The sequence below is a fragment of the Pteropus medius genome, unplaced genomic scaffold, assembly GCF_902729225.1.
Source record: "Pteropus medius unplaced genomic scaffold, Ma_sr-lr_union100, whole genome shotgun sequence".
NCBI lineage: Eukaryota > Metazoa > Chordata > Mammalia > Chiroptera > Pteropodidae > Pteropus > Pteropus medius.
This window is the reverse complement of record NW_024349800.1, coordinates 38004315-38020499: the sequence shown is the minus strand read 5'-3', so window position 1 is coordinate 38020499 and position 16185 is coordinate 38004315. Positions and strand designations below refer to the sequence as shown.

The 16185-nt window shown below is 37.6% G+C and overlaps 1 protein-coding gene across 1 annotated transcript in view; it reads right to left on the bottom strand.

Moving 5' to 3' along the window:
- Window positions 1-5564: 5564 nt before the first annotated feature.
- Window positions 5565-16185, bottom strand: part of LRPPRC (leucine rich pentatricopeptide repeat containing) — a 90748-nt gene continuing 80127 nt past the window's right edge. Inside the window, exons 33-38 of the mRNA XM_039887280.1 lie at window positions 14955-15094; window positions 14686-14801; window positions 12183-12257; window positions 10187-10271; window positions 8178-8320; window positions 5565-6278 (exon numbers count right to left, since the gene is read on the bottom strand). Of these exons, the coding sequence (XP_039743214.1) occupies window positions 6222-6278; window positions 8178-8320; window positions 10187-10271; window positions 12183-12257; window positions 14686-14801; window positions 14955-15094 (616 nt within the window). The 3' untranslated portion in view covers window positions 5565-6221. The remainder of the gene's footprint in view (window positions 6279-8177; window positions 8321-10186; window positions 10272-12182; window positions 12258-14685; window positions 14802-14954; window positions 15095-16185) is intronic.

The following is a 16185-nucleotide window of genomic DNA, read 5'->3' as shown; positions in this document are numbered from 1 at the left end:
CCCAGCACCACAGAGATGATTCTAGTCCTCCTTCATAGTTATAACTCCTTCCTCCAATTGTGAGCAACTTGGCTCCCATTATCTTTAATATTTTCACTCATTTGGTTAATTCCTTGTATATAACCAGTCTCTAACCTACACTGCATGCCTTCTGCTCTGTGAACACCCTCCTTATCCTGCCCAGGCTTTTACTCCCATGTTGAGCTGTCCCTGAGTTTGCACAGATGCCCTCCTCACCCTACTCTGGCCCACTACAGCTCCCCCACGCCATCCACACCCTCACCCATGATGCGGTCACTTAATGGCTTCAGGCTTGAATGGAGAAGGGAGGAGGAAGAGCATGCTGGGTTTTTTTCTTTAGCTCCCCAGTGATTCCAATGTGCAGTGAGGGTTGACAGCCATGAGGTGCATCATCTGTCTCTGTGAGAGTGAGAGCAACTCAGTCTGCAGAGGGCTTTAGGAAGTCCTTTAAGAAGGCTCTGGAGTGCAGGCTGCAGAGGCAAGGGGCAAAGTGCCAAGACCACAGAGATGGAGAAACTCCAGCAGCCGCCATTTTTTTTTCTTTTCTTTTCTTTTTTTCCTAGAGCATCCTGGTTCTCTACCCTGCAGCTTTAACAAATGCCAATGTGGACTGCCCCCCATCCCCATCCCTGCAGATTCTGATTCCACTGGTCTGTTTTATTTAAATGCCCCCCAAGGGCAGGTGAGGCCAGGGAGCAGCACTGTTCTAGAAGCATGCATGCAGTTCAAGTAGCCCTCCCAGCAGTGAAAGGGGTCAGATCTGTTTATGTGTAATTATCAAAATCAGGGTTTACAAACTTTTCCTGTGAAGGGTCAGATAGCAAATATTTTAGGGTTTGCGGGCCATATTGTCTCTGTCGCAACTACTAAACTCTGGTGTGTCACAGTGTGAAAGCTACCAAAGACCATTCTAAGTATAGGTAGTGTGGCTGTATTCCAACGAAACATTATTTACAAAAACAGTCTGCGCTGGATTTGGCCCAAGGCTCTAGTTTGCAGAGCTGTGATCAAAGGTTAACGGTTTTGAAATTTGCATTTTAAGTCCTCCAATTTCGAGTTATGCTATTGATGGGGAAATTTTAATTAAGCGGAAAATAATTACCCATATGGACTCAAATATTTCCTGATGTGACTTTTTTTTTTTTAACTGCTCTTATTCCTATAAAGATTATTTAAAACATAATCTTGCCCAGGGTCAGCTAGTCTCCCTGGTCAGGCTCACAGAGGTAAATCTTGCATTTGCTTTTTTCTTTCCTCCTGCTTTTCTTTTTTTGATCCCAGATTAAACAGCTAGCAGCAATATTTAAATCTACACGAAATCCAAGTGTTAAGTACAGACCTGGGGCCAGGGCTTTTACTGAGATTCAAATTAGTCACTTAGCAGAGGAGCTGGGCACTGCCACCCCATGCCACTTTCCTTTAGGCCGAGCCATAGGTCAGGAACACCAAGCAGACTCTGAAGAGGGAACAAGGGACTGGATTGGGAGTGAAAAAGCATCTTGCTGGGTGACCTGTGCTTATTTGGAAAACATATCTAATGCTCATGCCTGAAAGAAAACATCCTTATCTCAACTAGGTAATTCAAATCTCAAGTTATCTGTCAGTTGATTTTGATAATATGATTGAGTCTTCCTTTAAAGGGGCTGGGGTATAGAGCAATCAATATCCTGTGTCCCTACCACAGAGTCTGCCTGAGGCAGCTTCGGCAGGGGAGGAGGCAGGCAGATGGAGCATAGCCCATTTTTGGCTGGCAGGCCAGGAACAGCAGAGCATGCAGTTTTAGCAGCTAATAATTAAAACAATGTTTTAAGCGATGGGTTGAGATTTTCAAACACACACCAACTCAAAGGCAAAACGCGTCTCAGCTTTCTATGTAATAGTGCTCACATTTATTGTTGGTATGAAGGTCTTGTCTTTTTGTAAAACTGGAGGTATTCCTTGTTTCCCCAAAGAGGTCTCCCGCCCATGTTAAAATGAAGCTTTGTTTGTGTTGATCCCACTCTTGCACTGTGCTGGTGTTCAGCCTGTTATCTGACTTCCATCACGTATCCGAATCCTCCTCCTCAGTGCAAACTTAAAAACATTATCATGTAAGCATATGGGTTGTGAAGGACTTCTTGGTCAACCCCCAATATCCTAGCTCTGAGCTACTAATGGCAGGCATCTTTGATCTGATGAAGACAAGCGTGTGGGGAAACCCTCCAACATACAAAAACCATACATCTCAGAAAAGAACTGACTTGGAGATGACTGTTGTGCCCACTGACTCACCCAGTGATGGTTACTGGGCATCTACCAGTGCCAGGCTGTTCTAACTGGTGGGTCTGTGGAGAATTAGGAGAGCTCACATTCTTGGGGAGGAAATGACAAAAACAAGTAAATAATGAATAGAATTTCAGGAAACGCATGCCTACTTTCAAGAGAACGCTCGACGCGTGGGTCCTGGGAGCCCACCAGTGTCCAGGCAACTGCGCAGGGGCACTGCATCTGAAGTCGGTTAAATGTTTTTGCTCTACCTGGACATGAAGATGTTGTCTTCGTGCAAGGAAGAAAAAGATAAGTGCCTATTTTGAATTTGCTAATGCAGCCATTTCCTTTATTTATACCACGGCTGCATAATGTGGGCTTTGTAAAGTTCGCAGGTCTGAAAGCAGGATACATTTCTAATGGAAACACTCGTGTGCATGATTATACAACAGCAAAGCGATAAATTACCATGATTTTGTACCCCCTGCAGCTATGAGTTCCACCATACCTCAGGAATGCTGCTTTCACAGAAACTCTACAAATATTGGTTTGTCAGAAAGACAAATATTATATTAAAATTGTGCTCAAAGACATATGAAAAAGTGTGTTCAGTCATTGCAGACTTGAGAAATAAATTATACCAGGAAGAACAATTTGCAATATAAAGCTTGCTTAATAATTTACTGGCATTTGCAAACTTGGCCATTATGCCAGGCAATGTGTATTTGATTAAATAGAAGAAAATAACCTTACAGTGCAAGCTGTCCAGAGACTGGGAACACCTGTATTAATGTGAAAGGTTTTTTTTTTAATAGACTATTTTTAGTTTAGAGATTCCAATTTGACTTTTAGCTGCATTGCGTCAGGTTTTTTTGTATTCTCACGGTAAGTAAATGACTCGTCAGAGTACTAGCCATGTGATATACAGCTGTGGCGTGGGCAAATTAGATCTGGTAAGCCCACATTTTCTTGCCATGCATATCAGGTAAGAGGGTCATGGCACATGGTCATAGGTGCTCACTGTGACCTACCAGGAACCCACATGACAGACTACAGACAATGCAGACAACATAATTTACTCTGAGTTCAAAGCCAGGATTGTGCTTCATCCGGGATACACAGACAGGAGACAAAGAACTGGTCCTCAGGGAGTTCATAACCTGTGTGATACTTGCTCTGCTTTTCAGTGGCTGTGAGAGCCCTGGAGAGAGAACAATATAGTGGGTAGGGAGAGGAGCCAAGAAAGTGGCAGGACGGTGACACCGACACCGGCCTCATAAGCATTCCTGAGAAAGGAACAGGAGGGTGAAGGCGAGAGAGGAAAAGTGTGAGGACAACACCTGAGAAGTGGATTGAGTCATTTACGTAGCTGTAAAATGCTCCTTCTGACATTTAAAGCCCGATAAAACCCCCTACATTTTAAGCATTGATTTGCCATATATCCAACTCTACTAATTCTCGCCAACTTTGTACCTCAGGGATATCAAATTAGATATCTGCTTGTCTAATATCTAGAACAGCTAAGCAGTGACATAAGCTGTACACCATTTAACAAGGATGTTCTAGTAACAGAGGCCACCATACAATTTTTAATTAAAATTTTTGAAACTAAAAAGTCCTTGAAATGGTTTAAAGCAGCAGTCCCCAACCTTTTAAGCACCAGGGACTGGTGCTACTATAAGATAATGCCTGATGATAATGCCTGATGATCTGAGGTGGACTGAGGCAGTGATGCTAGTGCTGGGGAGCAGCTGCAAACACCGGTGAAGCTTCGCTCACCTCCTGCTGTGCAGTCCGTTCTTAACAAGCCACGGACCAGTACTGGTCCGCAGCCCGGGGGTTGGGGACCCATGGTTTAAAACACATGCAAACATCTGATAAGATGAAGAAGCTCACAGGTTTTTGGTATACAATTTATTCAGAGCATTTTACATCAAAATTATATTAGATTCAAATACATGGATGTACAATGACATATAAAACACTATACTTTCTAAAAGTTTATAATGCTGTTTATTTTTAGAATTAGCTGTGTGTTTGCAATTTGAGTCTAAAATGTATTGTTGCTATAATTGTGTTTACTGTTTCTACTTACTTCAATTTCACTGGTATTTAGAAAGCATTCATAAGCCCACCTAGAATATACAATTATTATGTTTTAAATATTTTCATTCAAATGGGAAAGCCAATTCAGTGCTAAAGATATATGACATGATAGTTCTTTGTTACTACAGGTAATTTATTTAATGGCCCCAGCCTGCTGTTGAGAATGCTAGATGAGGGATCTGTATCTATTTCCTCCGCACTACACCCACAATTGACCAGAGTCAATATAAAAGGCTGGCTTGGAGTCCCTTCCTGCAATTGAGATTGTACTCTCAGTTTCCCCAAAGATGACTGGGAAGTCTAGATTATGTCCCAAGGTTTTGCCTCATTTTAGAAACCTATTTTAATGAACACTAATAAAATTTAACTTGTGGTTAGCGTAACTGCAAAAAATAAGGCCTGCTTCAGAGCAATCACAAATGGAGGGAGGCTTGTGACAAATCAGACAACATGTACAGGTTCTGCGCCTGAGGAGAGCACAGAGGCAAGGTTCGTAAATCCTCTTGGCTGGGACTTGGCACTGGCCAAATCCCAATTCCTTAGGTCTAACTCTACAAAACCAGTGAGGAAAAGCAAGGCCAATGCTATAACGACATTCATTTCTTGGCTTCCCTTCATCACCCCTCCTTCCCATGCCATCTGTAGGCTCTAGATGCAGGATGGCTGGTCCCACAGGACACAGGTTAGCAGCACGAACAGCACGAGGTCAGCTTGCTTCCCCAAGGCAAAGTCATTCCCTTATGTAAACAGTAGGGACCAAGTAAATTGTCAACTGAAACCAAAACAGTAGGGAGACATCAATTTCAAATGGACAAGAAATATACCAAAATGGGGATAACGCTCAAATAAAACATTTTCAACTTCTTTTGTATTAATCACTTAATCCCCAACTAGGTCAATATTACATATTAAGATACCTTTGTAGTGGCAAACTGTTTTGACTACCATCTTAAATTCTTTTATAGTAACTACTTATAAAGTAGATGTTAACAGGCACGAAAGCCAATTTGGGGATAACTTTGACAAAACGGAATAAAAACCAAGATTTTACTCCTTTGTATATTAATCACATAGGGTATGAGTATAAAGTAACAAGTCCAGTGTAGGCTATAGCTTGTGCCGACAAAAACCTGAAACCAAATGAGAGGAAATGCATTGCTCTGTCTCATGACCAAAGTCATCACTCAGACTGTTTTAGAGACTTTTATGGAAGAGGCTCCCGTAAGCCACTGTGGTAGAAGGGAAAATAACATGGTGAGGAGCCATCCAGCAATGGCAAATAGTACCCTGACCAAGGCAAGCGACAGTCTCTTTGGGTCTCTGCTTCTCACTAAAAAATGATGAGCACTGGATGTGATAACTCGTAAATGCTTTCTAGTGCCAACATTTTACAAAATTAGAAAATTATGCAGGGCTTCAAGCATGTACAGAATATCAGTATAGAATATTAAGCATCAGAAGGCTCACTGGGATGTCATTTTTTCGGATAAACGATATTAACAAGTCTTAAATAAAATAACAACCTTTCTATGAAAATAATAAATGAAATAGAGTACAGGGCCTGAAGAGTCAATGAGGAGAAGAAACCCGAAAAATTACAGCTTCATACACCATGAGCCACAGACTTATATTGTAGGCAAAAAACAAAAAGTCTGATGACAAAATGCATACATTATTGTCAATAAGATGCTGAACATATCATATACTGTATTACACATAAATACAAGTACATAAACAGAGTAACTTTTCATTTATTTATTTTTGTCCTCTCAAATACATTTAAAAAATAACATTTTAGACACAGAATCACAAATACACACAAAACAAAGCAGTAGTGCATGCTTGTTTCACAAAGGGTTTTCTCTTAATTCTTTCAGCTGCTTTGCATAAAATTCAAAGCTTTCCTGTTGAGGAGACAAAATAGGAGGTAGGTAAGATAAAATTACTAGCAAGAGGTGATGGTACAAAACTCAAAAATCATCAAGTATTGCAAAGTGGAAGCAAAGGCTGCTTGGCCCAAGGCAGCTGCGCCCCCTTCAGCACGCCTTTATGTTTCGTGAAATCACTCGTTAGAGGGCCCCAAATTCAGAGTTAGAGCTGGCACCAGGAACCCCCGCTGTGTTTGTGTGAGTGTGCATGTAGGTATTTTACCTGGGTATGGAAGGCTGAGGTATTTGAAATAAACATGGTGTCGTGCCTGTCGGTTCAATGACACAATAAAAAGTTCTGCATATATGATTCCTCTTATTAAACAGAACAAAATAAAACAAAACTTCCTCAGCAACTTACTAAATAGTAGAAAATATTTGCAAATCATATATGTGATGAGGGATTAATATCTAAAATATATTTAAAGAACTCATACAAATGTACAGCTGAAACGTATTGGATTTCGTTAACCAATGTCACCAAAAAAAAATATAAATTTTTAAAAAATAATAAAATAAAAGAATTACTAAAAAACAAAAACAAAAAAACAAAAAACAAAAAACCCTCATACAAATCACCAAAACGCAAAAACACCAAACGATCTTATTTAAAAATGGACAGAAGATGTGAATAGAAATTTTTCCAACGAAGACATACAGATGGCCAATAGACAGATGCTCAATATTGCTAATCATCAGGGAAATGCAAATCAAAACCACAATGAGATACCACCTCACGCCTGTTAGAATGGCTATCATAAAAGACAAGAAACAAGTGTTGAAAAGAGAAGTCCTGTGCACTGTTGGTAGGAATGTAAACTGGCGCAACCACTGTGGAAAATAGTACAGAGGCTCCTCAAAAAATTAAAAACAGAACTACCTTATGACCCAGCAATTCTACTTCTGGGTACTTATCCAAAGAAAACAAAGATACTAATTCAAAAAGATATATGCGCCCCCATGTTCACTGCAGCGTTAGATGTGCTACGCACACACACACAGAGAAGAATATTGCTCATCCATAAAAAAGAATGAAATCTTGCCATTTGAAACAACATGGATAAATCTTGAGGGCATTATGCTAAGAGAAGTCAGACAGAAAAAAGTAAATTCTGTATAATCTCACTTAAATGTGGAATCTAAAAAACGAAACACAAAACCGAGCTCATAGATACAAAGAACAGATTGGTGGTTGCCTGAAATGGGAGGTGGGTGAAATGGGTGAAGGAGATCAAAAGGTACACGTTGCCAGTTATAAAATCAGTTAAATTACGGGATGTAATGTGTATCATGGTGCTTATTAGTTAATGATACTGTATTGCATATTTGAAAGTAGCTAGGGAAATTGTTCTTCAAAGTTCTCATCATAAGAAAAAATTTTGTAACTGCATATGGTGATGGATGTTAACTGGACTTATTGTGGTGTCTATCATTTTGCAATATATATAAATATCAAATCATTATATTGTACACCTGAAACTAATACATTGTCATGTCAATTATACCTCAATAAAAAATGTCCTAAATGAAATTAAAACTTATTTAAAATGAATAAGCAATGAACAGTTCCATAATATACTTAGCTATTGAAATATAGGCCATTAAATCCTATTTCAAGTTGAAATGATGAGAAAACCACCCCAAGGACATTTGATAAATTCATACCTATAGCTGAAGGTCTGAGACTGATCTTGTAATTTAAATCTCAGCCCCAGAGGGCTATGTTCTCCCACAGCCAAACCCTCCCCTGAGGGTTCTTCACAGAGATCTAATCCTCATGTAATTAAGTATTCAACTATTTTTTTTACACATTATTATGAAGCATACATAAATCTTCAGAGGTAATTTTTTCCCCCTTAATTAAGAAATACTCACAGGGGGCTCAGTAAAAGGGACAGACTCTCCAGCATTCTTCAGCAAAACTGCGTAACGTTTTAGAAACAGATCATCCAATTTTATGTTCTTCGCAGTCAAATTTTCATACAGTGCTTTAGCAGATGGGACATCACTGTCCATGACTGAAAAAAAAGGATATTAATCGTAAGTAAAGACAACTTGTCTTCCTCTTTTCCCAAAATACTGGGCCATTAAGGGACTCCTTGATTCCCTGATCCCAAGGCAAAGGGATACTTAACTACCTTTAGCAAAAAGCCACACTCAGAATCTACAAGGTTCCTCACTCCTTTCCTCATACCTCTCATTTAGCATTATTCACTATAAGAGGAAAATGACAAATACGAGCATTTTAAAAGATCCATGATAGTGGCCACATACTGAAGTCCTCAACCAGACAGTAATCACATACTGTTCAACCCTCTTCTGCTTAAAACCACACTTTGAAATCAAGCTAATTTAGGGATTGTTGTGGTGACGGACATGTAAATTATGCAAAAATCTTTATAGCAAGACCAACTAAACAACATCACAAATACTTTCAATACATTCTTGTCATAAAATTAGCAAATATGAGGAATAAAGCTGACAAAAAATGTCTTTTATCAATATACATTAAAAAATCTATATACATCTATAAAATATTAAGTTATACTAATATTCCACTTAAAAGAATGATGGAGCAGCCAGGAGCTAGGTTTAGCTGACTCTTCACTTGTGGCTGATTTGTAGAAATTTTCTTTTTAAGTTTACTGTGAAGATTATAAGGGCTCTGCTAACAATTACTGCTGGTGATTAACATCTAAGCACCTAACAACCCTACCCCCTACACTGATGCTCAACAACCAAGCCCAACTCTAGCAGCACCAGGGGAGAGCCTCCAAAATGGATGTAAGAAATTTAGGAATCAATCGAAGGATCTCCCAAAGGGAGGAAGGGTGGATGACTCACTAGCTCTCACTGGAGTTGAACAGATCTTTGCAGATTGGGTGAAGTCTATTTCCTCCATGTAAATTCTTTGTTTCCCACCCTAGGGGGCCAAATCATTTCCCTGTCACTGTCAAGGGCTCAGCTCAATCTCTACCACTGTCCCTTCTTGATCTCCCTGCTCTTCTCCCTCTTGATTCCCAAGTGGGATCACACAATTTAGTAAGTTTTATGCAGTTTGACCCTATTTCATGTTATAGTTACTATTTAATACCTGCCAATTCCCCAATAGGAACGTTGAGAAGGTTTATGATTATAGCTCTGTTTTGAAATACATCATGTTCCCCTCATAGGGTGGAAAAAAAGGAGAACAAATTTACTGATTCTGACTGATATCTGTTGCCCTGCCAACAATAAAATCAAAAAAGCAATTCTTTACTCACCCCTTGTCTCAAGTGAGCAAATTAGTGGGTGGCAGATGGAGAGGTGATTAAAACTTAGAAATGCTAACATTTATCTTGATTACTAAGGAAACTTTAGACTGGTTCCCTTTCATATGTGATGGACTGGCAATCGGGGTATAAACTGCTTAAGACTGGAATTTGAACTGTGACTTAAAGGAAAACCCTGGAGCCCATTTTTTAGTTAAGGGTCTGTTATTTCAAAGGCCTAAGTAAAGAGAGAGGGTACTGAAGGAGCAAGAAGGCAAGTCAAGCGATAGTCTCGAGTATGTACCTATTTCAAGTAATGTTTCAGGTGGGGAGACAGGACTGGTTCCCAGTATGTAAACCCATGTGGACTTCCAAGTCTCTCTAGGAATCTGGGATCCCACTTAACATACGTGGGCCCCGCTGAAGATGCACAGTGATATGATTTTAGGTTAAAATTATAAGAATAATTTCATATTTTTCTTATGTAGTTTTTAAAAATATTCTGAAGCTAAATCATTTATATCTAATTATTTGATATTTAGGATTACTGCCTATGAGCTAAAGACTAACTTAGCTGACTACACTACGAATATTTAAATTACTTAAATAATATAGTCAGATAAAACGTCTTACCATAGCTTTTCATGACGGAATTGTATGCTTCTTCCTTTTCAGTTAATTCAGGAATCAATTCTAACAAAGATTTCAATGTTGGTGCCTAGGAAATTAACATTGGTAATGTTACCAGCAATACAAAAGAACAGTGAAATAGAACACTAATATATAAACATTATATCAGAAAATCTTGACAAAAATTACAATAGAACTACCTACTCAATAAAATGGACTATTTTCCCTTCTGTATACAGGCATACGTCACAGATGTTGTGGGCTCAGTTCCAGACCACTGCAAAAAAGCAAGTTATCACATAAAGTGAGTCATAATTTTTTTGCTGGTGGAGGATTCTGCCTTTGTTTGTAAAAAACACATCTGTGAAGCGCAATAAAATGAAGTATGCCTGTATCTTAGTATTTGATGTTGATTTAATAATTTACAGCCAAAACAAACAAGCATTTTTCAAAAGTTAATGCAATTCTGTTTACATTCTCATGAATATTTTTCTAAAATATTATAAAAGTTGCTTCTTCTGTCAGTTGGTAACCACAGCAAGAAGTTATGAGATCCCGAAGAGTAGAAGAGATAATAACTGTATGTTTAGGTGCCAACAATTTTAGGTGAAATGTGAAGATCTAAGTAAAACATTCAGAAGTTTTCCCTACTGGGTATATAGAGCGCTTGCAGATCTCACTGGAATTTTCACTTAATTGCTTTCAGCTTTTTAGTTTCTATAGTGAACACAGAACTGCCATACCCTTGTGAATAACCACCAAATATTTCCAAACACTCCAATATTGCTGGATAAATAAAAAATGAATTATATGTAGCTTTATGCTCTGTTCCCATTTCACCATAAGAAGCTAAATCAGGTTTAATTATTCTACTGTTAAACAGGTAGACCCTGTAACAGAAATTTTTTAAAAATCCTAACTCACTTTTAAGTGCATTTATTCCATCAATCTATACCTGGACCTGCATCTTCCAAGGACTTCCTATTAATTTCAAGTCTCCTGGGAGGGATGTTCCAAGCAGACACGTTACTGTATATTTCCTGTCCCATCTTCCAAGCAAGGCAAGGAAGTACTTGGCACAGCCCCACATGTGAAGTGACAAGTGCTTTTTAGATTCCTTATACTTTTTAATCGCTATTTTAAAAATAGTCTCTTTGAAAGGAAAAAAAAAGAGCAACTAAATATTGTCAAAAAGTTGTTATAAATACATGAGCCAGAGCTAAAATATGCAATTAGGTTAACATTTTTTAAAAAATGTGTGTAAAAAGTGTGTGTATGTGTGTGGAAAGTATATAGAAATTAAGGAAAACTTAGACCTCCCAGACTGGAAACAATCTAAATGTTTCACAATAAAACAAACATTAACAACTGGCACTCTGAAACTTCATAATGCTCCCAAATAAACTAATAATGGGGTTTCTGGTGCTCAACAGTTAAAATCAGGTCTTAATAGTTTTTTTTTTTTTAAAGAAATTTGCTTGTATTCTTTTTTTAACATCAAAAATTGGACTTGGTTCTGTCTTACACACCACACACATGCATCTTTTAGTGTAAGGTAGCTGTACAAACCGAGAACATTAATTTCTAGCACATACCAGTTTTAAAGCCAAATGGATAACCTACCTGATGGTTTATATACGTGATTAATGGTCAAAATAGCCACCTGATGGGAGCAGTGCTTCTGCACTGTTAAATGTACCAAGTGACCTAAGCTACACGGTTTTTATCCTCCATTTCTCCAGGCCCTTTCTTGAGGCTCTTAATGCACAACTACACACATGGAGAATCCACTGCATGAACCTGTATTGCATTTCCAGTACAACTAAGGAGTCAGAACTGACTTAAAATGTAAACATTTAAAATGTAAACAAGTATAGACAAGATCTTCATAGTGTTTTTAGATCTAGTCCTGAACCAACAAGCTCTTATGTGAGATTCACACCTTTGAACAAGATTGGCTTATAGCATCATTGATTTGTCAGCAAGTAAAGCACAGTACCTTTCCTGGTCTTCGAGAACTCCTAATACAGAACACCAAGAAAATTGGGGTTTGTTCAGCAATTGCACCACATCTCTAAAAATTGAAACATTATTCAGTAAGTGAAGGTTTTTGATAAACAAGCAGACCAAGGTGAATATTTCCAATTAAGAAAGTTCACAATAATACAGTAATGTATCATTATCAACGGGAAGGCCTAATAGTTGACCAATTTTTTTTAAGGCAAGAAAAAAGAAAATAAGCTCAAGCTATGCCAGCTTTTGTGAATGTTGTCCCTGGCATTGCAAGTATAAAGTTTGTTTTAAAAGACAAGGGAAAAATTAAACTAATGCTTCAACAACCACAGAATAAGGTTTAGGACTGCGAAGAAAGAGGAAAAAAAGAAACACTATTCCTCTCCAATTATACTGCCAAGCATTCACAAGTGAGCTAGGGATCATAAGGTTAATTATACATTTAATAAGGTGTCAGGGAGATAACTGCTCGTTTCTTTATAAAAATTAAAATGTACAAAGCAAGTTCTCTTTAAAGTATAATTACCTACACTTATGCATACAAAAGGACTGATTTCAATCTCTCTATTTTATAAAAGGCTTTCATTGCAACAGACAGCCAGTGCTTGAGAAAGAGACAAAAGTTAAACTCAAAAAAAAAAGTTTATATGACAGACCAGATAAATCAAGTGTCTATCCAATCTTAGATGCTATAGTAAAATCAAATATGGCAAGACAATATTTTAGTTTACACTCTTCATAGATGTCATTCTCTTAAGTTTCTAAAAGCACATTCCTCTTTCAAAGCTTTAAAACATTGTCAATACTAAAACGAATAGTATAAAAAGAACTTCTGGGGACACACAGAACATTTACATTATAAACTGATATTTTCGACATCTGTGAATAAAGTATTCTTCCCCACAGCAAGAATAATCTTTTACTGTTTGACAAGCAGGTAAAGGATGGGTAAAGGGTTTATCATATGAAACCTCAGTCTGTTGAAGGGATGAAAACGAAAAGACTGCTGCTGTTGCATCAACACGGCTGACATCAAGGAGCCCCTAGACAGGCCGTTGTGGGTAAATGCAGCTCTGAGGGCAGCAGCCCTGTGGTCTCCCACTGCAGGCTGCTGTCAGTCTTGCTCTCTAAGAGCCTTGAAATATTCCAGCTCAGGACAAGCTGGTAGATGAAATACCAAGTACCACTTTCTAAAGAACTATCAAAATAATATATTAAAATCCGATGAACACTACCATCTGTGTAAATAGTTATGGGCGTTTCCCTATTTAGGTATGTACACACAAAGATAAAGTATTAGAGTTTCTCTCTTTCAAGATAGAACCTGTAACACTAAAGGCAGCAAGATAAAACGATGAAAAAAATTCCTGACATTTCTATCTATCATAAATTGCCTTTTCCATGGGGGAAAAAAAAAAAAAGTAAGCAACCTAAACCAAACAAAAAAATTCCCAATTAACCGGAATTTCTCTCCACTCTTAAACAAAATAAAAAAGTCTTAGAGGCAATGACAATTTATACTTCTTACAAAACCATTTACACAGAGCTATCTCTCAGGCACTACTTTTAAAAATGGCTTTAATCCTACTGTTAAACTAGATGAAATTTAGGGATCAAAACTAGAGCTCGAACAAATGGGTACAGTTTTACCATCCCTATCTACTATTCGGAAAGATGTAAGTGAATAGAATACTATTTACTACCAGAAATTGGTCCCAGGTCTCAATTTGACACAGGGAGTCTACACAAACACAGCCGTTGGCAGGATCACGATGACTATTTGACTGCCACCTGCTGGGAAGGGGCTCCCCAGTGGTGCCTGTTTGTGTACATTGCCAGTGGCAGCTCCGATCACCCACCGTTCGGCACTTGGAGCAGCTTTATATTTAGTGCTGTTAAAATGGCATGAATGCAGTTGTCTCCTTCCCTGAAGATTGCTAATTTAACTGAGAGTGCGGGCCACAGAGACCTGCATTTGTCATTTAATGTGTCTGTGACACACAAGTGAATAGAAAGCAAATTCAACTCTTAATAAACCTTGAATAAGGCACTGAGAGTGTTTGAGTATTCAAGGGAGAAGCTGTACTTGAAAAGCAAACATTTCCTACTTTTTGTTTGCAAACTGTGTTGCCATGGTGATGCACAGTATTTAGAGCATTAGAGAAATTAAAGTAGGAAATCAAAGGAATTGTTTTGCGTTACCTATCTGCACAGAAACATTTGCCTTTTAAGTCTCAGCAAAACAAATCTTCCTGCACCCTCCTCACCCGCTAAAATCTAAGGATATTTCTGTCTGATTTGGCATCTTTAAAATGAGGAACCTACAACTTACGATATAGTCCTTGTCATGCAACCTTGGTTTGCAAGGAATTTAAATGTGCTAGCAGCACCACACTTCACTTCCAGTGTTCTACCACACACCTGGTCATTTCTCAATTTACTTCTCACAAGCCACCAGCCCCACTGTTCCATCTGTGGTGGGTCATTACCTGTAGGAGAGCTCTGGCATCATCCACCTTGCCTGAATCCAGAAGCTGAAGGAAAAGGTCAGTGACAGGTTTGTAAACTGCAAACTGATTGGCCAATCTCTCTGCCATGATGCTTACTGAAAAAAAATGACAGGTAAGAAAAATCTTTCATTTAAACAGTAGTATAACTCATCTGCTAAAGAAATTTGGTCCAGTCTCTCTATAGAGAAAATGTGTTTCTGTGTGTGTGTGTGTGTGTGTGTGTGTGTTATCAAGAACAGTCAACTTACTCTTTTCAAGTGCTGGTTCCAACTGCTCTTCTATTACTTTTCTGAATAAGTATGCCAAGCCAAAGTACTGGGGTTCCACAGTTTGATTCCCTGAAGTAAGCATATTTTCAATGTTTTCTATTGCAACATCTATGTTATTGCTGTAAAAGAAAGTAAAATAAATCATAAAGAAATTTCTGCTCTGGTAATGTTACAGGCAGTTTTAGTATGAGAACTTACTTTGGGATTTATACACACAAAATGCTTTAGGAAAAAAAGGAAATAATTTACAATTAACCAGATAAAAAATATTATGCAAGTTGAACCCAATCACATGTAGGTAGCAAAAGCAATCAGTAGGTGGTTTATGCTACAATAAATAAAGTAGTTGCTTGTTTGAAAACACTGCTCTAGAGACAAGATCAAACAACTATATATAGAAGCATTGACAATGATAAGAAAATATTTTATCTTAAATATTTGATTTTTGAAACTCTTTGGACATAAAATGAAAACTTGTTTAAGTGTTATAACTTTGGCTTTAAAATCTAAAACTAGTCACTACTGCATGAAGTAAAGATGATATATACCATCTCAGGATTCTTAAGGATTTTGATGTCTTTAAAAGGTGTAATTTCACGTCTCTCAATCTACAGTCACAACAATGTTTTTGTCAGGTACTATAGAACATTTGAAAAATACTCAATTCATACTAAAATTCTTTTTTTAAAAAAAGTATCTTCACATTTTACATTTAAAAAATCAATTACATGGCCTTAACAATCTATAATGAAAATTATGACTTTTTGGTTAAGGTGCTCTTTAGCTGTTACTTTATAGTTATGGCACTCCAAATCCAAACAATCAATTTTATGCTAGAAGTATTGCCTAAAACATAAGAATTCTCTAACTTAAAATTAATGCCCCCATTACAATAAATTTTTCTTATGGGTTTTAATTAGAAAATTATTTACTAGTGAATAAAAACATATTCTCCACATTATATAAAACTGTGTTTATATGTTAACATTTTAAAATTCATCCAGATCTTACTTGGATAATCTCCTTGGATCTTCCAACTTAATCACATTTTCTTATTAAAGGGAAAGTTTAAAGTTCTATTTAGGGATATAGTTTTAAAAGGGAAAACGAAACACTACTTCTCTGCCCAAAGAAATAGAAATAAACAAACAAACCCCGAAAAAACAAACATTACATTTTAATATCACAACGTATTAAACATATGTAAGAG